At 30.8% G+C, this 27,038-nt stretch overlaps 1 protein-coding gene and 1 long non-coding RNA gene across 2 annotated transcripts in view; one reads left to right on the forward strand and one right to left on the reverse strand.

Moving 5' to 3' along the window:
• Positions 1–3,299: 3,299 nt before the first annotated feature.
• LOC145944306 (uncharacterized) lies at positions 3,300–26,734 on the forward strand. Its single transcript, XR_014426651.1, has 3 exons — positions 3,300–3,630; positions 3,979–4,025; positions 26,351–26,734. It is a non-coding gene; the product is annotated as an uncharacterized LOC145944306 (long non-coding RNA).
• The window catches only part of Invadolysin (leishmanolysin-like peptidase, invadolysin), a 256,032-nt gene continuing 235,304 nt past the window's right edge, over positions 6,311–27,038 (reverse strand). The window contains exons 6-15 of the mRNA XM_083052517.1: positions 16,487–16,598; positions 14,773–14,954; positions 13,311–13,514; positions 10,018–10,243; positions 9,645–9,838; positions 9,435–9,567; positions 9,019–9,178; positions 8,764–8,930; positions 8,523–8,642; positions 6,311–8,406 (exon numbers count right to left, since the gene is read on the reverse strand). Of these exons, the coding sequence (XP_082908643.1) occupies positions 8,248–8,406; positions 8,523–8,642; positions 8,764–8,930; positions 9,019–9,178; positions 9,435–9,567; positions 9,645–9,838; positions 10,018–10,243; positions 13,311–13,514; positions 14,773–14,954; positions 16,487–16,598 (1,657 nt within the window). The 3' untranslated portion in view covers positions 6,311–8,247. The remainder of the gene's footprint in view (positions 8,407–8,522; positions 8,643–8,763; positions 8,931–9,018; positions 9,179–9,434; positions 9,568–9,644; positions 9,839–10,017; positions 10,244–13,310; positions 13,515–14,772; positions 14,955–16,486; positions 16,599–27,038) is intronic.

Genomic DNA, 27,038 nt, shown 5'->3' on the forward strand with positions numbered 1-27,038 from the left:
GGCGATGAATGTTTGGCTTTTTGTAAAATATTAAATATCGATACTTTTTAGCCGCGGACCTTATACAACGCAGACTTATATTAGGTATATTAAATTAAAAAATTTGTACGCTCGTATGTTTGTGATATAAAAATAATCCGCAAACAATGTAATATCAAAATAAACAAGCAATAAATTTTCGGCTCCTTTTAAAATATAAAATATCGATACTTCGTAGCTACAAAGTACACTTTAAAAGAATATTTAATATTTTAAAAGGATCCACACGCACACACACAAAAATTCATCGCTTGTATATTTTGATAGTACATTATTTGAAGATTATTTTTATATCCTAAACATACCAGCGTACAAATTTTTTATTTAATATACGTAATATAAGTCTGCGTTGTATAGGATCCGCGGCTAAGAAGTATCGATATTTAATATTTTAAAAGGAGCCAACAATTCATCGCTTGTATATTTTGATAGTAAATTGTTTGCAGATTATTCTTGTATCAAACAGATACGAGCCTGCAAATTCTTTTAATTAATATACGTAATATAAGTCTGCGCTGTATAAAGTCCGCGGCAACAAAGTATCGATATCTAATATTTTTAAAAAAGCCAAAAATTCATCACTTATATATTTCGATGATATCTATTATTTATAGATTGTTTTTATACTAAACACATACGAGCGTACAAATTTTTTTATTTAATATACGTAATATAAGTTTGCGCCGTATAGATCCGCAGCTACAAAGTACCGATATTTAATATTTTTAAAATAGCCAAAAATTCATCGTTTGTATATTTCGATAGTACATTGCTCGCAGATCATTTTTATATTATAAACATACGAACGTACGAATTTTTTCATTTAATATACGTAATATAAGTATGCGCCGTATAAGGTCCACTAATTTGTAAATAAAATTTTTAAATAATAATGTTATAAAATTTAAAATAATAATATGTTTTAAATAATATGTCATAATTCTTTAAACTCGATCAATCAACGCTTGAATCAACTAATGTATGTAAAAATTTTAAAATAATAATATGTAATAAAATTAAAATAATAATATGTTTTAAATAATATGTCATAATTCTTTAAACTCAATTAATCAACGCTTTAATCAACTGATGTATGTAAAAAAATATTTAAAAAGCGTTAATTTGATAATTAAATTTTAAAATAGGTTATAAAATTTTAAATAGTAATATGTTATAAATAATATGTTATAATGCCTTATCTATGATTAATATTTTTTGACAGAAATCAGCTGGTATCAAAAAAATTTTAATCGAGTTTAAAGAATTACAACATATTATTATTTTAAATTTTATAACATATTATTATTTTAAAAATTAATTAGCAAATTAACTCTTTAATCAGCTGATTTCTGTCAAAAAATATTAATAAGGTATTAATTTGTAAATAAAATTTTAAAATAATAATATGTTATAAAATTTAAAATAATAATATGTTTTAAATAATATGTCATAATTCTTTAAACTCGATTAACATTTTTGACAGTTATCAGCTGATTTCTGTCAAAAAATATTAATTGCAGATAACGTATTATAACATATTATTTACAACATATACTATTTTACATTTTATAACATATAATTATTTTAAAATTTAATTAGCAAATTAACTTTATTAATATTTTTTGACAGAAATCAATTGATTAAAATGTTAATTTCTTAATTATATTTTAAAATAATAGTATGTAATAAAAATTATTAAATATATATATTTTAAATAAAATGTTATAATACTTTAAACTCAATTAATATATTTGGCAGTTATCAGCTGATTTCTGTAAAAAAATATTATTCAAGTTTAAAGTATTATAACATATTATATATAACATTATTATTTTAATTGTTATAACATATTTTTATTTTAATATTTAATTAGAAAATTAACGCTTTAATCAGCTGTTTTTCTGTCAAAAAATATTAATCAAGTTAAACCAAACTTTATATAAAAATATTATTCTTTTTTATATAGAATCGAGAAATAGCGCGCGCTTGTATTGTTCTATATATAGTTTATATGTATAAATTTATTTTAATTATAATCTGCTTACCGCATGGTTGCTCCGCTCTTGCCCGATGCCTCCCCGGGCCTCCTCCTCCTCTTTTGTTCTTTAGCGTCTTTTTGGCACTTACACAGCACACGCCCGCGAAAATACGATCACGCTCGCGCATTAATCAGCAAAATAAAATAATCGCACGACAATTTGAACGACACTCCCGACGTTAATCGTACGTGACTCTATACGGCACTTTCGATTTTAATCGCACGCATATTTTAAGCGCTTTTGTTAATTATACGCGACGCAGTAATGCCACCTGTAAAAATAATTATAAAAATTATAGTCCTTCGCAATTAATCGAATAAATTATGTAAATTATATATAAATTATATTTCGTCGAATAAAAATTAGATCTAAATATATATAAAATATGATAAAATATAATTTTCATATAAAATAGTTGTGTGTATTATTATGAGAATTTTATAATTTATTTGTTTAAAAAATTATTAAAAGTTATTGAAAGTTTTGAAAAGTAAAGTATCCAAATCCATTACATTATACATTTATGTAAAATCAATCGTTGGAGATAAACGAGTAATTATTATAATTTTACAAGTAATAAATAATAAACGAAATAAAAGTTATAACCTATACTTACAAGATTGCTTCACCGTTGCCCAATGCTTCCCCGGGCCTTCTTCTCTTTTACTCGTACTCATGTACATGTCACTTTACGTACTTACACATTAATACACGCTCGCGAAAACACAATTAATTATGACAAGACCCGCATTTATCAACAAAATAAAATAATCGCACTTTGAGAGGCACTATCGATCGTTAACCGGTTAACCTACGCGACTCTTTACACCATACTTTCGATCGTAATTGCGCGGAACTCCCGACATTCGTACGTGACTTTTCATACGGCACTCCCGCTTTTAATCGTACGCACATTTTATACGCTTTTGTTAATTATATGCGACGCATATTTGAAAGAACAGCACGCGACAATTATAATTAAACGAAGCTACGATCCGCGCGGCGCGTCGCACGACGGGATGACGCCGCAGTGATGCCAACTGTCTAATTAGAAATTACCAGTCTTTCGCGCTTAATCGCAATGATCGATTCATCGCGAAAGACTAATCATTTCTAATTAGACAGTTGGCATGACTGCGGCGATTTCTCGCTTCGTGAGACGCGCCGTGCGGATCGTAGCAGCTTCGTTTAATTATAATTGTCGCGTGCTGTTCTCTCAAATATGCGTCGCATACAATTAACAAAAGCGCATAAAATATGCGTACGATTAAAAGCGGGAGTGCCGTATGAAGTGACGTACGAATGTCGGGAGTTCCGCACAAAGTATCGCGCGATTAAGATCGGAAGTACCGTATAAAGAGTCGCGTACTATTAACGGTCGGGAGTGTCGTTCAAATTGTCGTGCGATTATTTTATTTTGCTGATTAATGCGCGAGCGTGATCGTGTTTTCGCGGGCGTGTGCTGTGTAAGTGCCAAAAAGACGCTAAAGTACAAACAAGAGAGGAGAAAGAGGCCCGGGGAGGGATCGGGCACCGGCGAAGCTACCATGCGGTAAGCAGATTATAATTAAACCAAATTTAAATAAATTAATATTATATAAATATATAATTTTATATATATATATATAATTTATATATTATTTATATAATTATGTATATAATTTATATTTTATTATTTAAATTTGTATTAAATTAAAGTTGAAAATAAATTAATATTATTAAGAATAAATTTGGAATAAAATTTAAAAAAATATAATTTGCGAAAGAAAGTAAATATGGATATAAAAGGTAATTTACAGAAAAATAAAAAGAATATTACATTAAACTTCATTATAATTAGATTATTAATAATAAAAAATTTTATTATATATGTATATGTATATAATTTTAATATTTTCAGAGCAGCAATCCGCGACCTGCAACACTGCTATTGTGCATCTTGTGTTGGTGAGTTTAAAATCATTTTTTCATTCTCGTAAATAAAATATACGAAGTAAGATATAAATCTGTGAAAGTTATTATATCACACACACATATATAATATGTAACATCTCATAGATCCACTGTCCGAATGTGAATGGGCTAAAAATAAACTAGAGGTAGAGAGTTTTTTTATATATTACATTATATTTCTTATATACCTCTTTAGTGGCGATTGCGATAAAATACAGATTGCTTAATGTAGCCGAGGTAGTGAGCACTTTTTAATGTGCTACGATGCAAAGAAATGGTTTAAATACTCGGTGATTTAGTACATTCTACATTAGGTCACAAATCAAAATATATTTCAAAGTGTACTCATCATCTTATATGCTATTTACATATTTTTTAACCCAACCAAATAGAACCTAATATTAAAATTAATTGTGTTTCATATACTTCTTTGCAACAACATTAATATTATTACGAAACGATTTTCCGTATCTCAGCTATAAGCTCGTTTTCGTAAAATCGTAAAATTCAGTATATACAGTGAAATGTTATTTTAAATTTTAACGAATTCAAATATATTTCAGAATTAACATTCTTTTAAATCCAGAATTAATATTTGTAAAAATACAGAAAAATATTTTTTTACGCTTACAATAATATCCATCAATAATCTACCAAAAGAAAAGATTAAATTCATTATTGATTTCGTGACAAAATCTGCGTATGCAACAACTAAAGCTAAAACTTAATAATTATCGATTATTATTTTTCGTTATTAAACTGAAATATGTATCTAGGAATTGGTATACATATCTGGTATCGTTATATTATCAATGTCTGTAAAAATAATCTCACTTCTTGAACATATTCTTATTGTTAGAGCTTATTAATATTTAAGTATTTAAATCTTACTTAACTATTCAATTTTTTTATTAAAAAAGTTTCGCCAATATTAATAACTTTTATTTGAATAATAAAAAGGATTATTTAATTTATTATATTAAAATACATAGATTATTTTTATTTCCTTTCTCTTTAATGGCACAATTTAATCAAATATAAAAAAAATTATTAGTTATGCTACATTACATTCATATTTCATAAGTAATTCTTTATTGAAATTGCAGTGAATATTCTATTATAACATTTCTAACAAAAATAATTGCAAATAATTTTCAAAATTAAAATTAAATTAAAAATATATTTTTTTCTGGATACATTAAATTGAAAATATATCTTTTACTGATATATATATTATTATTAGAAAACAATATCTCTGAAACTTATCATTATCTATTAATTTGTATATTTCTAATGTCTTCAAAATAATGTGTTTAGTAATTTATATTTTTTATTAATTTATTAGAAGTATAATATATATATTTTTTTTATAAAATAATAATAATTATTTATTTATGAATATTGTGACCTCAAGCTTGTATATTTTAATTAACTAAAAATAAAATAACTAAAATTATATGCGCGATTTTCCTGTACCGCGCAACAGTATGATTATATAATGTAGCATTATTATGAGTCTTAACTTTTTAAAACCTAATCTATATTTTTTTAATATTCGTTATAACGAAGTGTAATGCTGAAGATTACAAGCAAATTAACAATTGAAACACATATTCTAATAACTTTATACAAGTTTCTAATCATGCTCATAAAAATTTCACAGAATAACAACTTAGAATTTTGAATACGATCTATGATACACGTATTTAAATAGCCGCACACATTACTACACGCATATACATACATACGTCTTCGATAAAGTTATAAATGGGCCTTATAGAATTATAATCAAACATATTCGACTTCTAATATTTATTTTCTGATATCTAACGCGCCCAGTATTAATATTCAGCAAATGGCGCACGTTAACAAATCAAAAGTCCATTTTAATGTCGAGTAACGACATCGCAGGAATCCACGAGAAATGTTCTCGAATATACATTGCAGTATTGTAGTACAATACTGTGATATCTTCAAGTTCTTTACAAATTACACAGTATTAAATATTAATTATCTCTGTACAAAATTAGATTAAATGCTTGCATATATAATTACACTAAAATTTTTCAAATATATCAAAATTGGAATATGTGTTATAAGAATGGAATTAATTAATGCGTACCGCGTCTTATATGATCGGTAAATATATATATCCTTAAAATGTCTCACTTTGATATCAAAATTGCTATTTTCGTGCAAATAATAAATAATTATAAATATTCCATTGCTATTTCCAGTTAGCTTAAAAATAATTAATAAAGAATAAAATAATGTGAAGATTGATTTGTGACTAAAGATTTATTCTATTATAATTAATTTACAAACTTTAGTATGTACAATTCATGTACTTCCACATTTGCTTTTTTCTCAGTATAATAGTATTTGCACAGTGATATTTTATTTAGGATTAATCTGCGCACATTGTTACGCCGATTTATCCATATCTTTATTAAAACATCCAAAAAATCATAAATAACACGCATTTTGAAAAATAGCATCAAATAACACTCATACAGATATAATCATTTATTATGAATTAAATCTTTGCAGTGAAAATAGCTTTTCGTAAAAATTATATATTGAGACGATGCATATGTTTGAAATAATGGAAAACTAGAAAAGTATTCCATTTTTTAATAACATACAGATAATCGAAATGCAATATATATATATATATATATATATACATATATTTATCGCATTAATATATTCAAATAAGATTTATTAAGACATATATGTAATTGAATATAGAATTTTAATATTATGCAAAAGCTACTGTCGCAGTTTTGTTGCATTATTAGACTTCGTATTTTTCAAATTATATATACAAAGATTTATTTTCTACACCACATACATTCGCAATATTCATTCAGTTCCACAACAATCAATAATTGTGAATGATAAACTGACTTGTCGGATACGCTTTTGAATCGCTTAAGAGTTTACATACTTATTCATATATATTGTTCGATATGACTTTCGTATTTTTATACGAACTTCTTTACACGTATGTCACTAGGAATGTCACATATTTATTAATAATACACAGACTGTGTGTGCCAGAGAAGGTACTAGCTGTTATATTATATTTTTGATGGAATGTAAAATTGACATTCTTTTAGTGTTGGACTTAAAGTTTAATTATTCATAAAGCTTAATTTAAATATGATTCTCAGAGACGATTATATGAAAAGAAAAAACTCACTATACTTTGCTGACAAAATTAGATCAATAATGTTTCGTAAATAGTGGATTACATGTCAAATATATGTATTTAATGTATATATGCGTACACAAGATGTTTAATAATTAAAAATAAAAATTTATATCGATATCTTCAGTAGTTTCTTAAAAAATGACATATAACGCAGTTAGTGAAACACCCTCTATGTATATGCATATATATATACTTTTTTTTTTCGACGGATATACTTATTATTCGCGTTATTGTGTCATGCAAAATATGTGTTTAACTGCTATTTGTCAGCAACGTATATTGCGCTTTCTCCGTTAAACTTATTTAAAGATAAACTTACAACAAATTTAATGTTATTTATAAAATCTCAACGGGAAATTAATTAGGAAAATTATTCTTTATATCGGCAGCGCTTGCAGGCGGTGTATATTCAGTATATCAGTCAAATAATTAGCAATTATCTATCGATTACGGTAACTCACTCTTGAATCGACCAGATTGTCTATCTTAAACAACGTGTTTCCATTCAAAATAATAATCAAAATATATTACGTGTCTAAGAATTAATCATATGTAGTATGGAATGTATAATAATAAAATTAGCACAAGTCGGCTATAAATAATCGAAGGAAACATATATAATATGAGATTAGCACTAAAAATGCTTCGTCATATTATCACTACAGATAGTTAAATCTAAACATAGTATATATGCGTACCTATCGTTCGCATAGCACACCTGAAGCCTGATAATTTCTTTATCCTTTGGCTAAAATTTATCGTTTCTTCGTATAGATAACGAGTCTAATTACGATTGTCACCTCGGTCAATATCCATTACGTTTTTTACGATACACCAATAAAAACTTGAACAAATATTTTATATATATATTGAGAAATGAAATATTTTCAGACCGGATTAAAAATATCACTGCCGAAATATGATACATAGTTCATTAAATGATATTTATGAATCTAGATTCGGTAATGCTAAAACACATTAACTAAAGCGAACGACGTATCATCTAACGACGAAAGATAACATTGCAATAATAAACGTTGGTATGCTTAGGCCAAAACTATTTGCAGACGCACAGTGGAGATAGTCTTTGTGATAATACGTGGAAGGTGGATGTTCATCCCCTGGTTTGCACCATTCGCCTCGTTCTTTAAATTCCGCCTTAAAAAATAAAATAGAATATCGCATTATTGTTCATTAAATATCGTTTTATCGCGCTACGTCTACACTTTATAAAATAAACCATAAATATATACATATTTATACACTATTCATACTTGACAAATATCTCGGCAAGGTGGACAGATTAGAGCCCCTTTGTGCAGCCAACCGTTCTGCATAATTCTTATAATAATTTCCTGTCCAGCATGGAAGCAAGTATAAGTATAATTGCCGACCTGAAAAAGAGACAAAATTTTCTCTTCATTTATTCGTCACAATCGCATTCATGTTTAATTTATATGAGAGTCTTTTTATATAAGCGTTTATATCGTCACGTTTATATCATAACGAACTCACCATAATGTGCAGTCTGCCGATCTCGCATTTATACAAATAACAGCCGGAACCCCAATGCTGCCATTGTCGCGCTTGTTTGCAAGTTCTCTCCTCCCACATGTCATTAGTGTGGTCGAAACATCTCGAATGAAGACCGTACTTCTCTAATGCGAAATTCTTGTCCGGGTCTAAAAGAAGGATGTATTTCGAAAGAGATCCATCATGTGTGCATTTCTTTTCGATGCACACAAGATGTGTGTGTGCCGTGAGACTTACGCGGATTATTCTCCTCGTAAAGACAGTGAGAACCCCTGACTACTATATTCTTTGCTCTCCACGTGAATTCCTGTATGTAAGGACAATAATCTGCCAGAGATACCGAACCGCCGTAGTATTGTTCCTCTCCCGATGATACGTGAGGTATTGAATCGAAGTTCTACAATGGAAGAAATCGTCAATCCCGATTCTTCACATACCGCGAATATTTTCATACGATCGATGTATTCATCGTTTACGTAGACATTTCGCTCTCGTTTTCTCTTTTATTTACTTTTAAATACCGATAAATCATTCAATATTTTTTCTTCTTAATTCTTATTAATAAATATTTCTCTTTTTCTCTTTTATTTTGAAATACCGATAAATTATTAAATATTTTTTCTTCTTAATTCTTATTAATAAATATTTTATACCTGATATTTCTTGGGCAGCGGTTGCGGATGTTTTACTAGATTACACAAGGCCACTGAACTTCGATCGTCCGTACATTCGGTTTGCAACGGATCCTGTTTCACCTTGTTGCAAAAAGGATGGATCGACTTTCCCCTGAAATATTTAAATATTCTCGTAATGGTCATTGCAAAATACATGGTTATTTTTCCTGAATATCTTAGTATACATACGATAGCGGGGATGATTTGGAGGATATCCATTCCTTACAGGATTTCATAGCGAAGCTGCATCCTAGATTTCTCCCCCATCCTAGCTCTTGCGCCATCGAATAGTTGGCACTGTACCAACCAGTATCTTCCATAAGAGCGAGTGTTATTCTCGAGTAAACTGGATTTTGCGTATGTGTACCCGTCATCGCTTCGTTCTGAATAGACGGAAAAATCAATTTTTAGAATAGCAATCGTTGTTTGTCAAACGTTGTTTTTTATTGAAATATTCAAGTGCAACCTATAGAAGATATATAGATTCGCAAAAATTAAAAATTTCTTTTCGAATATTACTGCATTACATATGAAGATCGGGGATTATCTGAGCATTACGCACCTCGAACACACGCTTCTCCCAATGCGTGAGAGCCGTGCCGTCCTCGCCCTGATCCTCCAATTCCGCACCCTCAAGTTCCGGGCAATTGAAGTGCGCTTGAACCTCGGCGCGGACGCGAGGCGTGACTATCATTTGCATGGTCCTCTCTACATAACCGCCGTGCACTTGCCAGCGAGGCCTGACCACAGTTTTGATCGTGTTCTCGTTCCATTGGTGCGTTTGCAACCTACCCGAAACGAACATTATTAGCATATGCTGATTCGAAAGCTGCTGTTGTCATCCGATATAATAATTTTACCGCTATGATATCATCGCCGCGGATTATATTCGCGAATGCTCAAAACTTGATTTGAATTTTGAATTAAATCAACATATCTGCTAGAAAGTAAATAATTGAGAAACAATAATTGAAACAAAATAATTAAGATCCCTCACTTCGTATCGGCATTTTTAATCTACCGCAAAATGGGAAATCAATAAAATAATCTGTACGTATTTCGAATCACATCGAAACGTTTGATGTGATTATTTATTCGGTTCCTTTTTTTGTCATTCGTTTTCTCTTTATGATATTTTTCTTCTATATGATATAAGTTGTATGTTTCCTAATATACACGCGCTCTCTTCTCGATTTATATCGGTAAGATTGCGGAAGTTCTTTTTATAACATATTTATTATATGTCAAACGTTGAATATCTTTGTGACTTTACAGTGTCGAGCAGATAAATATAATTGTACTTCAATCTCTTCTCTTTCTCATTCACGTGTTTTCTCTCTCTGTCTATCTTTCATATAAAATGATTGATGTGATACGTCGGCGAAACGCTGTTTTCGACAGCGAGCCGGCCCCTTCTATATCCTATTTCGACATGACGGATGAATTCGCGAATGGCCATTTTGCCGGGAACGAGCACGAGGTGAAAAATATTATTACGCTTGAGCGTCAGCGCAAAATTGCTCGTCAACGTATTTCATATGCATAAATTGTTGGAAATAGTGTATAACATGATAGATCACGAGTGTAGAAATCGAATGTATAATGTCGTTCCAGAAAAGAATTGTTTCAATTTCACATTAAAAAGCAACGAAGGAGAGATTAAATTCATGTAAAACTTCTCTGCTTGTAAAAACGCTTTCGAATCTCATCGAAATACTTTCCGAAGCATTAATTCGCACCAAAATACATGAGTTATGAAAATATTTCACCACTCGAATATTGTTACGTTTCTTATCTATTTGCAATTGCAATTTAAAACAGTGATACAATTAAATTATCAAACTCGCATATTTGAGTAATGCGGATAATTTGCATTTATTTATATTAAAATGGGTAATTAAAACGGGTAAAAGAAAAACTAATATAAATGTGTAATTAATTAATGCAAAAAACTTAATCAGCATTATTAATCATTTACTAGATAAAAATAATATTGGAATATTTTTATAAAAAATAAAGGAAACAATTATGAAGTTAATTGTAAAGCTAATGACAGTAGGTACTATAATTATTTATTCTAAAGGCAAAAGTGGCTCATCATTTTGTAAACAATTAGTATATCTAATACCATAGCATCGCATTATAAAAAATCTAAATTTTATTGAAATTTAAGATTATAAAGATCCCCCCATCCCCCTCTCTCTCTCTATCTCTCTCTCTTTCTCTCTTCGCATGTGTTGCCGCGGATTAGCGTAAACCTTAAACGTAAGAGGATCTCCGTAGAGATATTCAAACGCGGTAGGGTGAGAACGCTCGCGTTCACGAGCAGATGGATGGCAGGAAATGCAAGGAAACGCTGGAATTTGTAACGGAGAACGTGCAGATTGCGAAGCCGAGCGAAAACGGACGGAAAGGACGACTAGAACTAAAACGAGGAGTAGTGAAGGACGACGGAGGGTAAGAGGGTTTCTAGTGAGATAGACGAAACGTAGAGGAGGAGGAGGCAAGAAAATTAAAAGGACAAGCGACTGCGAAGAACGAGAAAGAGAGAACGAGCAGCAAATATCTCCGACGAAAATCTCTCTGTCTCTCAATTTGAGTTCTGGAACGTCGTCGAGAAAGAATCAGAGAACTCCTCGGCAAAAAGTTCTCGAGAGTTTAAGAAGTTCTGCATACATTACTGAGTAGCTTCATAATTTTCCAACGTTATGCAATGCGATGAGTGATGTTCTATCAGAGAAAGAGAGAGGGGGGGGAGAGAGAAAGACAGAATTTTTATTTCTGTCATCATTCAAAATGCAAATCAACGCGAGAATTCATGAGATCTGAAAAAAAGTCACGTTGGAGAAACGTATTGAGAACATACTGGAAAATTATACGCCCGGAACGAGCTTTAAGAAGAAGCGAAAAACGCTACCGTCATTCCCGAAATCTATTATAACTCGGAAACGCCATGGATATGTGTTGTTGGAATTTCGCAATTCGAAGTGGAAAGACGTCGATTTTCACCACTTGGTAAAGAGGCTTGCGAGCAAGATAGCGAATAGAAAACAGAACGAAGGAACAATGATGGAGAACAGAAGAAGTAACTACGAGAGTAGTGAGAGGTAACGGATGCGAAACGGGAAAACAGAAGGAAAGGCACGCGAAGAAAGATTGTGCGGAGAAGAACTTGCATCTGCCAACGCCGGAAGCCAGTTCGTTACGGCCCGTCGACTTGGATAGAACAGAATACCAGGAATTTTCCAATTTTAAAGGCAGATACACCATCAGACAACCGATAAGAGAAGTAGAGAAAAAAAAAAGAGTCAACACAGTCGAATAATAAATTGACGAGGAAAACCGTTTCTGTCAAGTATACGAAAGCATTGAGTGATAATAATGTCAGCAAAATTAAATATAAATTAACTGGCTGAAAAAACTATACCATAGAAAATGCCATAAAAATAATCACATTATTACAAATTAAATTAAGAGAGTTTGATCGATTATACCATGATATATATCATATCCGTATAATCAATAATATCCGTGCAATGTTCTAATTTTGAAAAATCCTTAATGGTAACTTTATGCTAACGATTTAAGCTTTATCTATATCGGTAGAAATCTACATAAAAGGAATCGATCGCAGATAGAGCGATATTTGGTATTCTAACTAGAGTATCAGACATTCCTTGAATACGTAACTGTATCGTATTTGCAACCGAATTTAAAATATATTTCCGCGGTCGATAAACTCTTAATTTTTATATATGTGCTAATAATTTAATGCCTAGAGAATTAATTTTGAATCTGTATCTTTCGCGCACGAATAAAGGAACTTTAATATAAGATGTACAAGGTAGAACGTACTTTTCATTAAGGGGTGGTTTTCCGGTATCGCTTCTTCTAGGCGTCCTGGGCTCGCCATTCTCGTCCCTGTAGAAAGCGTATAAGCTCACAGAAAATCCTAAAGCGTGCAGGATCTCGTGTTTAACAGTGCTGAGCAACGTTTCCAACTCCTGCGGTTTCGTGCTGATGCTTCCTGGGCAGAGGTTGGCATGGCCAGCTATCGGCCTGGAAGCAATTTAGTTCACTTTAGCAGCTGCGTAATCTCCTTTCGTCTTTATTTTAATTACAGCATCCCGAATTTGTATTGTTATTTCCTCGCGCGAAATATACTTAAAAACTCTTCAAGATGTTTACAAAAATATATACATGTATATGGTATATCGTAAATTAAAACATGTGCCAAACTTACAGTATAATTACCATGAAAAATACTTTAATCGATATCAAAAACTGTATAAGGTTACATATGCGAACATTATGTAAAATACATATATTTTTTGCACTGGAATATATTTCAAGGATTTTCCCATAAGCATGCGGTAACGCGACGCACGAATATCGTCGATCTATCACGATCAGACGTCGTGCGAATAATAAAATTCGCGCAACGCCATTTATATCGACCGTGGTACGACGTGCACGACGTATGTACCTGACAGACAAATTTAATCTACTCAATATGCGTTCACGTTTCGGCAGATTCATAAAGTTAGACATCAAATCACACACACCGTCGAGCTTTGCTTCTGCAATTTTCGATTACGAATTCGGTCCTATAAAATATTTTCTAAATCGCGGACTATTTTTTCCTCGCGTATTTCTCAAATAATCAATAATTTTAATGATAAAATCTATTTACTCATAAATAAATTATTTATTTGGCACAATGGTTAATACAATTAAAAACAGCTATTTAGCAACAAATTAGAACAATTCGAAATAAAAAGAGATTCAGTAATTCCACGTTTAACAATTATTTGTTGTATTAATAAAATAAAATATTTCTTTTTAATGAAAGTCATTAATATGAATATTCGCCATTGTTGAATCGCTTGTACAAACAATTCCTCTTATAAATCCTGTCAAATATTTAATCCGACGTCCTCATGAAATATATTCATACCAGATGTTGTTTGCCTTCGTTCTATCCTTCTGTTCATACAAACGGAAATTGTGCATGTTTCAATCACGTGACAGGCACTTATTCAATATATTATTAATTATGTTCTCTCTCAGATATCACAATATCGCGAAAACTGAATTTACATATTATATGTGTCTCTATTATAGATAAAAATAAAAAAATATATTTTTTATTCTATACGCTAAAAATTTTCAAAGTTAAAAAAAACTCTTTATACATATTTACTTATGTTAAATATGAATACCGATATAAGTAAAACTTTTATCAATAATATTAAATTATATTAGTTAAATCTACTATAGATATTATTGTTATTAAATATTGCTTCGAATAACTTACCGGTCTAAAGCAGCTTCCTGTTGACAATGAGCAGCATAGGCTACTGTTAAACCCTTGTGACATCTCTCAGTCTGCATAGCAGACACATAGAAGACAAAATCGGCACCGTCGATTCCCGGACCTGCTTTACTCCCCTCAGCAATTCCGCAATTATGTCCCGTCGCGTTGCAAGTTCTGCAGACCTGTATACACGTGCATATTCGAGAATATATAGCAAATTATTTGAGAAAACGCTATTAATGCTTTAAGGAGGTCGAATTTAATTTCGGAATAATTATCAATTAAAGAAAAAAAGAGAAAAAAATAGATATATCTCTCGCGTCTTTTGACGTCAAGAATTCTACAGCAAAATGACACAGAAACATAAAATGACACAGAGACAGTCATGTTCATCGCATAATGAGTGTCAGACGCAAAGTACTGTAAAGAAGATTGTAGCCTGTAAACTACGAAGTACCCGGAAACATTAATGCTGATGAACGGGAGTGGAGAATCGCATTATCGTCGAGACACCTTTGGCGAGAAGGTAAATAATTTTACGCCATCAGCGAATACTGTCAACGACAAGGATGATGATGCCTTCGTTCTAATAAGTTATCCGACACATACTCGCCTCTCAGGGCTACTCATCAATTAGCGCCTCTCGTTTCCAGGCTATCGTTAAAGCACATCCCTTCAGTACGAGCCTCGGTAATCGATCAAGATGAAGCATCAATGAAATATCGAGCCTCTTATTTCGATGGATATACGCATTCTGTGTGAAAATGTAGAGATCGTGCCATCTGTCACGTTCACAGGCTATCATCTCTCATGAGCGAAAAGTTTTCCAAACTAAATATTTTCATATATTATGAACACAATATTTATAAGCACATATAATATTTCTTATATAAAAATACGGATGAAATCACACACGAAAATATAGATTTAATCGCGCAAGTAATTATATATAACTAGAAATATAAATTATTGTAAATAATTACAGTATCTGATCATTAATTCTGATAATTATAAACTTAATGAATCGAGGTATTCTGGAAATAATATTAAAACTTTTAATGAATTTTAACAATATTAGACAAAAATTTCAGATCAACGTAAACGCTTATATCGATCGAATAAACATCTGTCGCTATATCCAATATCATAAATAATGGAAATGTTTAATTTTTTAATAAATATCAGAATTTTTACTTAAATAATATCAGTTGTAATTTCATTTAAAGTTAAATTTAATAAGACAAAATATTGAAATTAAAAGTTTATTCATATTAATTATATTTTTTAATATTATATTTTATAATATTTATATATTATATTATATAAGACATCTGTCACAGATTCATGTTTAACGCATATGAGTTCTTGTTTCTTAACTAGAAAACAATTGATAGAGATATTAATAGCAATAATAGTTCGTGTTCGCAATATATATTTATTTTTCTTACAATTTATTAATTTTTATCGTGGAATACCAAATTCTATAAACTAAAATAAATGTAAAATTTAAAATTAATTGAAAAAAGATTCTCATAAAAAGATATAAATTTCTGATCATTATACGCCGTAACCAATAGCGTCAAGCAAGCAGCTTGTGAATTTTATATAAGTTACCATTGCACGAAATAGGCCACTCGATCTACTCCTTTGACTAGCTTCGATATTTATTGCACGGTTTAACTCGACTTAGACAACTTATCGGGTAATTACTTACGTCAAGATGGTCCTCCGGGACGACTACTTCGCCGCACATAGTAACAGGGCGACAAGTATCTATACAGTGTGTGTGGTGGTCCTTAACGAAAACTTGACTACTCTCGCATTTCCTGCAAGCACATCAAAATGCCGGAAAATATAGATATATGAGAATTAGATTGAGTGATTTATCGAATTTTTTACTAGCACATCAAAACATTGAAAATTACTTATGGAAATAAAGTTAGAATTAAATTGTAAACTGTTATTCACTAAAAAAAAATATTCAACATTATTTAATAAATTTATATAAATATAATATAAAATAAACATGTACTTGACTTCCTCTGTGGGACATTTGCAAACTTGTATAAAAGTTTCAATATAAAATCCCATAGCAATGCTAAGTTTTAATTCAGCCATACACAAAAATATTTTGTGTCATTTATATAAATTTGTTCATAAATTAGCTCGTTTTAAAGAAGGAAATAGCTATCAAGATTTACAAGTAAAAAGTACAGGATTTTATTTTCTCAATTTATTGAACATGTTCTCTGCAAGAATGTGCGAAATTATTAGCCGTCACTTAAGTGAAAGCATCTAAGAAACTCAGTTGAAATTACAGATATTAACAAAAAAAAAACTTGAAAAGAAGAGTTGCTTTGGATGCGAAGAAACGTAAAATATTTACAAAGCATTATATGGAAGGATAGACTTACTTGAAGAAAAACTAATGACAATATAATACTACTATAATTATAGATGCTTCTATATATTAAACATTGCAATTTATGCTATATCTAGTCGTGTCTTCTCTAATGCAAATTAATTATTCTTCAAATGTTAACAAATAGGCAATTTTGAATTAAATGATACTTGGGGAACCGTTTTCATATACGCACATCAATAATAGGAAATTTTTGAAATCATATTGATATCTTGTCCTTTTTAATGAACTTTTATGAGTAGCTAATATTTATCAGTTTCTTACAGTTATGGCAGGAATATCTAGATTTAAATCTCAGATTAATCTTATTATACATAGATTAAAATTAACTTAAAATTAATTATATAACCGTGCTACATAAATTAATATTATATCAACGACAATGACGTGATATCGCAATAAAGCTTTTAGACTACATTCTTTGCTCTTGACATGGAGTGTTCTTTCGAAAGGCCATCTTACGCGTTTTTGAACAATATTATCCATGAAAGAAAGTATAGTAGCGATGTTTCGTGACATCCCGATGGAACTGAAACTACCATCGCAGGACAACGATCTCCCATCGACATTGTGAACGATATCGACCGACTAGTATATACTTTTATAGAGTAAAAGTGGATACGACTATATCAGATACGATAGCACTACCAGAAAGCAAGGATAAAGAAGGCTCCAGGGAGAGGTGAGCACTAAAGAGAAGGTGCACTTCGCTAAATAAACGTCGTGACACAAGCGTGTTTGACATCCCCGACGAAGATGTTTCCGCTTGATGTTGCATCGAAATGGAAAAGAAAAATCGACACATTATCTAGTAGTGAGAATCTCCATGGAAATATTAATAAATCCCGGCAATATATGAGAATATGATTCTATACAAACTAATCCATTGCAAGCTTGATTAAAGAAAGAATAATGCATCTTTTTATCTAAGAGTAGACATTTTATAAAATAATGTGTATTATAAAATAATATCGTATATCATATATTTTTCAATCATTTAGTTTAATTCATCTGCTTTTATTGATATGTATTAATTATTTTGACGTTATGCATAAAATATCAAAGTTCTAAAAATATCATCAATATTAAATTTATTGTAAACAATTATAATATATATTTCAAGCAAAAATAAGAGAATTAATCAAGGTATTATGTATGTGTGCATATGTGATATGTATGTGTATAAACGACTGACTCATTTTCATTGAGCAATATGCGAATAACGTCAACATTCAATTATGCGACACTGATCATTGCAAATAGGATGAAAAGACAGAGAATTAATTAATACCGCATCAATAATGAGAAAAATTTCTGTTATTACAACGTAACGTAAATCATGTATGTTACTATTGAACATGTTGTATTCTTTATGATAACAAAGGAGAGAGAAATTAACTCCCTGACAAATCGGCATGTCACATGTAAATCCGAAAAACTTTAATCGTTCGTTAAATCTGGACTTTGCTTCGAGAGGTTTATGCCAAGAGGTTTATGAGGTGTATGCCAAGTGTTTAAGTCGCTAATCGGATCACTCCGGTTGAATTGATTTGCATAAGGTAAAGTACTGTTCGGTTTCGTCGAAAAATTCCAAATCCAAATCGCCGGAAACGGACATTTGCCTATTTGAGAAAAGCTGCTCGTGCTATACTTATTTTGGATCGTAGTGAAAAGATTTCTCACCACGTCCTAAAATCCGCTAAAATCACAACTGAATAAATCTTTCAATTCTTTCTTGGAATTTATAATTTTGATTTTGCGTAATGACGAGTTAAAAATGCAAGCTACGAAATCGACCATAAGAGGAAACGCAGTTCGTAAATAGCATAGCAGTTTCCAGGCCAATTTACTATTCCGTTAAGAGTCTCCTCCGACTTCTTCTCTTGCCTTCTCCGTTCAAAATCTTCACAAGGAGGTGCGACTTAAACCGCTTTTCCGTTGCCGACGCGAGATACATTCTTGTCAAGATAGAATCTCGCAATTTCGGTGACTTCGCGAAGTCGGCTCGATATCGCTATCAGTTCTCCAAGAAAATTATGCGCATTTTCTTTTCTCTCTTCTTTTCAGAGAAGCAAAACAATTTTTAAAAATCTGCTTACAAATATAATACGCAAAATATATATAAATGTTAAGCTTATTTTTATTTTCTGAAATAAAGATAAAACAATAGAGATAAAAAATAAAGATAAAATAAAGTTATATATTCTTTATTTAATTTTAATTTGATTTTATTTTAACAGAATTTTAATTTAATATATCTAATACCAATACATAGAATAATCTTAAAAATTAACCATAACAAAAAAAATAACGCGCGATCAAATTTTTGCTAGAAAATATTAATTTCAAATTAATTAAAGAATATATAAAAAATTTTTATAATTTTTGAATATATATATATTATATGCATGTATATATTTATATATGGATATATTAGCCTGTATGGCTTAAATTGGCTACAACAAACAAATATGATTTGGAAAAAATATAAGCATTTAAAATTCAAAATATTATAAATCGATGTCGATTATAAATGATTCTACTTCTCGAAAGCGTTCAATAAACGACAATAAAAGATGAAACAAACTCATCTATTCTTCAATGATGAATATTTAGCGATTATGAGACATGAGATCTACATTATTTTTATTTAAAATTATTTTAATTCTTTACGTGAAAGCGTATTTATTGTGTTCTCTCTCTCGTACTCGAAACTATAGTAATTTATTTCAGAATAATTGCCTCATATTTGCCCAATGTGCAAATTTAATCCAATGTGAGAGCACGGGCTTACAGAGTTAGCGCTTAATCCCATTGGGATGACGATTGATCCTACCAAAATGACGTTCGATCCTATCTAAATGCACACATATGTGCAAACAATGAATAAGCGAAAATCCTCTCTGTTACGGTAATCAGCAATACATTGTATTAGTAAATATATATATATATATATATATATATATATATATATATACATATGCATACATACACACTATAAATCATATCATAATAATTTTATTAATTCCCAATTTGTACATTTTTTACTATAAAAAAATTTATATTGATCTATTGAATTTATATATCGCAAGAAATATATGAAATGTAAGAAAATTTTAATTGACAGCATGTCAAACATTTTTTTTAATTAAAAATTTTTTACACATTTTATTAGTATGCTGAAAACTTTCCAAACTCAATTTATGAGTTAAAATCGACTATCTTTCACATATTCTATCAGATTATAAGAATGTTTAATTATACACAAACATGATCCTGAATTAAAATCGCAAAATTGTCCCCGGATTCTGCGTAGCCTCTTTGATATTGGAATTTTCAAAATTCAGAAATACTTTTTGGCAACGAAAATGTTGATGGTGACTTCCAAAGAACTTTATCGTTCAGGTAACTTAAAGGAGTCCCGAGCACTTTGAAAGCGCCACTCCGCCGCATTTACCCGGGACACGTAATGTCGGGAGTACGGATTTGTTGCAGTGACACGCTTTCTGCATTACCAAGAGCTCGTTGGGTACAGGCACAAATCCAACATCCTTCGGTTTCTCCCAAAATCGTATAACAGCTGGTAGAAACCGCATGATTCACAGTTATCACGCGATTGGGCAGAAAAATCGATTAAAAATTAATGTAGAAATGAATGTACGGAGATGTTGCTTTCACACATACATATATACATATACATATGTGTTAGAGACATTTTTTTGCTTTCCTATCGTATGAAGAATTTTCAACTGCATGTAACTTATGTATCAAAGTGATTTCAAAATGATTCAAGATATATTCATCTCTCAAAAGTAATATAAAAATTTCAAAAGTTTTATTGACACCATTATACGACCCTAGAATTTCACAGTATTCAAGTTATACTGTTCCTCACTTAGCGCTCAAGTCACCTTTGTAGCGAGCATACCACGAGATAAAAGCAGAAGGCGTTTATGCAGTTTATATGCTCGCATACATATATGTAAAACTATATATAAGTATATAACCGAGAATGCTCATTTTCCTTTGAAACCAGAAATCCGTATATTCATCTTTTTCCTGCATTTTTTCGGCCTCTTACATTCTCCTTGCTATAATAAGAAGCGATAACGCGATTCTAAAAGTAGTATACAACCCGTCTCTTTTTCGTAGAAATTTAATGTATCTACATTTGCTGAATTCGTATCGTTTTACAATAGCATTCTCATATATTATTCACATTATTGATGTGTGTCCATACATTAAGCGATATATTTATCGGACACGGATTAAGTTTAAATATACTCGTTTTTATTGGTGCAATTTTAACTCGAGTCTTACTAAAAATTGAGACTAAAACTAAAAATTTCATTAAACTTGGAATAATAGAACGATGTACTCGTTGCTAATATAAGCTACGCAGAAGATGACTGCTCGCTGCAACGGCGTTATATGCGCATATGCTCGTAAATTTTGCACAGACATTAAATAAAGTAGCGAAGTAGTTAAGGACAAAAAGTACTTAAAAGAGAAACTTCTCTAGAAATGGCGCGGCAGTCATCACCGGTGAGTGGCACATCTGGCACTCTTCGATGTACAATGCATGCCTCGCGTAGATTCATCGACGCTGAAGTAGATACGGCCGAGTATTTACGGCCATATGCTCGGCCGAAGTCAACAGCGATGCCAACTACTGCGGCTTACGAGTCAAGTGGTAGATTCTCGTATGTGATCGGCCTATACCGCTACGTAAATATTAGCAGATTCTGTCCCTTATGATAGATAAATCCCGGTAAATCCGCATTAAAGAAGATCGTTAAAGATCATACAGAATCTATATAAGTAATATATAATAAATATAATAAATAATAATAAATAGGAACACTAAGTACGCTAATACCGCTGATTCTCAAAATTTTGCCATTTCAAGAATTAAGTCGGCAGCGAGTGCAATTCCAAAAACGTCACGAAATTTATTTCGTTTGTTGAGAATGACGGGTCGTAGAAAAGCCGCCGCGGTGATGGTGATAAAGGATCGGGATAAATGAGATAAATGCAGAGTCATCGAAACGAAGATTAATGCAATCTTGTCAACTGCCTTATATTTTTCTTTGAAGTTTTCTCAATAATGACCAAGCAAAGCTAAAAAATTAAGTCAAGTTTCACGAGAAGAATCACGAAGAAAGCGAAGAAAGAAAAATGCAAGGACATTGTTGATTGATTTCACGTAACAGTGATAGATTTTCTATTTCTTTGTCAGCTGCATTTTATATATACTTAGAAAATAAAAAGAAATTAGTAGGATCGAGCATCGAGAGTTTTCCAACTCGATGTAATTTGAATGCAATAACTATTCGCAATTCCTTTGTTGCTGGAATAAAAGAAGAGCTGAAGAAAATGCACACACAAGAATAGTCAGTGTCTATTGTTCGCTTGAGATTTACTATCCTTTGTAATGGAGATACTAAAGCGCAGCGTAATAAAAAAGATCACGGCATAACAAGCATTATGATCATACTTATTTGAGATATCGCAATTAATATTTGGAAAGACCAAAAAACCGCAAGAGAGTATATTATACTTTTTAATTGAAACAAAGATAGAAATAAGAAAAGACCGATAAGAGACAACGATTTGATTGTTATATTTCTCTGAGCTTTCCCTGAGAATAGAGAATGTTAAAAAATAGATAATATAGTCGATTTTAAAAAACACCAATAAAATCATATTTAAAGATTACTTATTTTATACTTCTCAATTATCAGATTAATCATATTTCTAACTAGCTCTCATATTCATTACAAGAATCAGAAATATAATTTTTTAATTAAAAGATGACTTTAATATATACGGGATTCAAATTGAGAGCTTCTGTTAGCAAATTGGCTCTAAAAACTGATGAAAGAAGTCACTGTTTACTCGAATTTTATTTTATACATTCCATTATCCATTTAAAGTTTGTATGTAGGCTAAAACTTTTTTTCATATACATATAGTTAATCTATGAATTGTTAATATATTCGCTTAAAAAAATATAAATAGACAATGTTAATGAGTCATCTCATAATTTGGGACTAAATTTAAAGAGCGCTGACGTTAATTAAAACGATATACATCATTATCTCTTTCAAGTAACTTGCGTTTCTCGTTTCTTGCGTTCTATCACGTCGTGCTCCACGTTACGAATGGAGAGAATGCTGCCAGTCTATCTGAGACTGGAGAATAGATGAAGAGAATTAGTACACTTTCGACATAATTATCCCTCTTTGATGTAATTATTTGACACATCTGGAGGCGAACGCTTTGATTTCGGCGAAACGCTTTATCTATTTTCGAAATTGCAGGAGCTTCAGACATAAGATTGAAAATAAGAAAGAATAAAACGGAATGAAAGAAACTTATTTTAATAATTAATTTTTTTCATTGCAAAATAATTTATTTTAGTTAATAATGTATTTTTTATCTCGAAGAGACAGGTGAAACATTTAGAAAAAAAATCTAGTGTGTTTTTGAAAGAAATTTTATTCCGATAAATAACATATCCGATAGATAACGCTGATAAATATGTATTATTGAATAATAAACTAACTTTTAGAATTAATATGCGGAATTTATTCGCATTAATTAAAATGTGCTCAATACATACTGCCAATCGATGCTCGATGAAAATCTGTGATGAAAGAAAATCCGCCGTTACGAGTGAATGGTTAAGAAGATTCGAGCAGCGACTTGAATGTGCTGGGATAACAGAGATCCAATTACGGTACGATCTGTTAACGCACTCGAAGTTCACTAATTATCCTTTGTAACCTGTAACCCTTTTGATATCGCATACTTAAAGCGCAGCCGACGCTAAGAAAATTTTTCACAGCTGCCACCCGTTAATAATTAATTTTCGTGCAATGCCAGCGCGGCAACGAAAAAAGCTCTTTCTTTTGTGTAACAACGTCACAGCCACACTTTAAAAAGATCGTGTCTTAACGGGGATACCGAATACGTAGTATTTCGTTAATTAGCTGCTATTAAAGCGCTCTCCTTTCTTCAAGAACAATAGTATATTGTTTTCTTCGGCGCGAACATTTTAGAAGAGTTGAAAGTAAGAACGATCGTATTTACGGAGTATATAAGATGTCCTTTTCAAAGCATTTTATATAAAGACTATAGTTGAGTTCCTCTTCCATTCTTAATGTTTAAGCTTTTCAAAAGTCCCTTTGATTGCTTGCTAAATTTATCTTTGTCGATATTAACTTTTGATTTTATTTGCTAATTAACTTGGATAAAACCACGCCTGGACCGTAATGATATATTCATGATTTGTTTGTAAATTAGTAGCAATTTCGCATCATTTCATTACTCAATAAAGCGGGAATTAATTTAGCGACTTACCACGCTCGCTGTGAAATCCCGCGAATGAAAATATTAACTTCATCTTGCAGAACATCTTTTAATACGAATTCTACGAATGGAGAATCGGCTGCTTATGGCGCAACTTTCCAAGAGAGAGATAAAAACTTGTCTACCGTAACATTTTCCGGGAACTTTACTACCCTACCGAGACGCAAGGCGAAAGCAAAGTTTCCATATTACTTGCCGCTTCGAAGGGATTCTAGCAACGAACTCGATCAATCTAGAATTTATTCGCGCCTAAGGAGCAATACACGAAAGCGTTTTTACTGCCGATTTTCATTGCGATATATTAATGATTACTCTACCACTTTAGTAAAAAAAATAAAAAAAGTAAAGTACATCACCTACGTACAATACTATAGAATAATATCTTTATATTAAACAATATGAATGAATTTATAATTTATTTTACAAAACATCAAGGTCTATTTGAGTATTATAAACAAACTAGAACAACATAAACGCGCGCTATGCACGCGCTATTCTTCGGTTTTATGTTAAAAAAAATGATATTTAAAAAAAAAGTAATATAAAGTTTGTTTAAACTCGATTAATTTTTTTCACAGAAATTAGCTGGTTAGAGCGTTAATGTGCTAATTAAATTTTAAAATAATAATATGTTACAAAATTAAAATAGTAATATGTTGTAAATAATATGTTATAATATCTTATTCTCAATTAATATTTTTTGACAGAAATCAGCTGATAACTGTCAAAAATATTAATCGAGTTTAAACTATTATATAACCTATTATTTAATACATATTATATTATTTTAATTTTTATAACATTATTTTAAAAATTAATTAGTAAATCAACGCTTTAATCAGCTGACGCTTTAATCATATATGTCATGTAGAGCTTTAATTAATTTTTTTTCAGTAGTAATATAAGACATTAATCAGACGTTTGTGATTGCTCGGTAGATACACTGACAAATTACCCAAATTAATTATTATACAACAAATTAATTATATAACAAATTAATTATTTTTTACAATAATCAAGCTTCAAATACACAAGACATCTCGAAAACATTTCTATGAATACGAGAGAGAAACTATTATTACGGAGAAAGAGACATTCTCTCTCTCAATGTCTCTTAATCAGCTGATTTTTCTGTCAAAAAATATTAATAAAATTTGCTAATTAAATATTCTAGCTTACCTATTTATATTTATATTTTGTATGTCATAATTTGCTAATTAAATTTTAAAATAATAATATAGTAAAAGTTATAAAATAGTAATATGTTGTAAATAATATGTTCTCGATTAATATTTTTTCTTTCTAAAGCTATATATCTTTTCGAACGAATCTCCTTCGAGTTTTAATTAATTATTAATATTAAGTCATGTATATAGTATCGCGCGCGCGTTATTAGAGTGAAGTTGCCGATGTTTGTAGCTTCGGCCATTACCGAAACGCCGCGAGTATCAGGCAGTTGGAGCTGCGTCCCGTTGTGATTAATTAGTAAGCATAATCGTTAGAAACGATTTCTAACCTTTGTATTGTAATATTTATCAATCGCATATCATAATTTCAACGTTAATATGTAGGCGTAATTGTTCGAAACGCATATTTCGCGAAAAATTCGATGCAAAATCTCTTGCCAACATAACCCAACTTAATCTGTTTTCGCGCGCGCGAATATGTTGCGATCCGTGGATATATCTATCGTTAATTCTAGCTTACATATTTATATTGTGTATGTTAAAATGCGAAATAATAAGATTATTCTAATATATGTATGTATTTTATTTGTTACAGATAGCATTGCGATACACAGTGCGATTCACGCGTCGTGTCGGAAGTCGGGAGTGCCGTGTAAAGTTTCGCGCGTCGGGAGTGCCGTGTAAAGTGTCGGGCAATCGTAATTATTCGTATTTTCGCGAGTGTCGTGAGTGCTACCATGGACCAGAGAGGAGGAGGAGGCCCGGGGAGGCATCGGGCGACATCGGGGCAACTGTGAGGTATGCAAAATAAAACATTTTTTCTAAACTGCATTGTTTATGAGATATTCGACACACACATATGTATATACATAATTTGAATATTTTGTTTTCAGATCAATGTGCTGTGTACTACAACTCCGCTATTGCACGTATCGGTGAGTGAGAAATTGTTTATTTTATAATATTTTTATAGCGGTAATGGGGGTATACAATATAATATGTTGAAAATATTAAAATAATAACATATGTTTTAAATAATATATTATAATATCTTATCTGCGATTAATATTTTTTGACAAAAATCAGCTCTGATAATTGTCAAAAATATTAATCGAATTAAAAATATTATAACATCTTTTTCTAAAAAAGGCACGTTAAGTCGATTCTTGCAAGTATTGTTGCATCTTTTCCGATGCTGATTAACTGTTTTGATTCGCATTATGCGTTATATTCGTAGCATCGAGAGACTGTCATCGCGAGAGTTAGTAGTTTAACAGTTTGTT

Source organism: Prenolepis imparis, unplaced genomic scaffold (genome assembly GCF_030444845.1).
Source record: "Prenolepis imparis isolate NDT839.2.m4 unplaced genomic scaffold, iyPreImpa1.0 SCAF_1, whole genome shotgun sequence".
Lineage (NCBI taxonomy): Eukaryota > Metazoa > Arthropoda > Insecta > Hymenoptera > Formicidae > Prenolepis > Prenolepis imparis.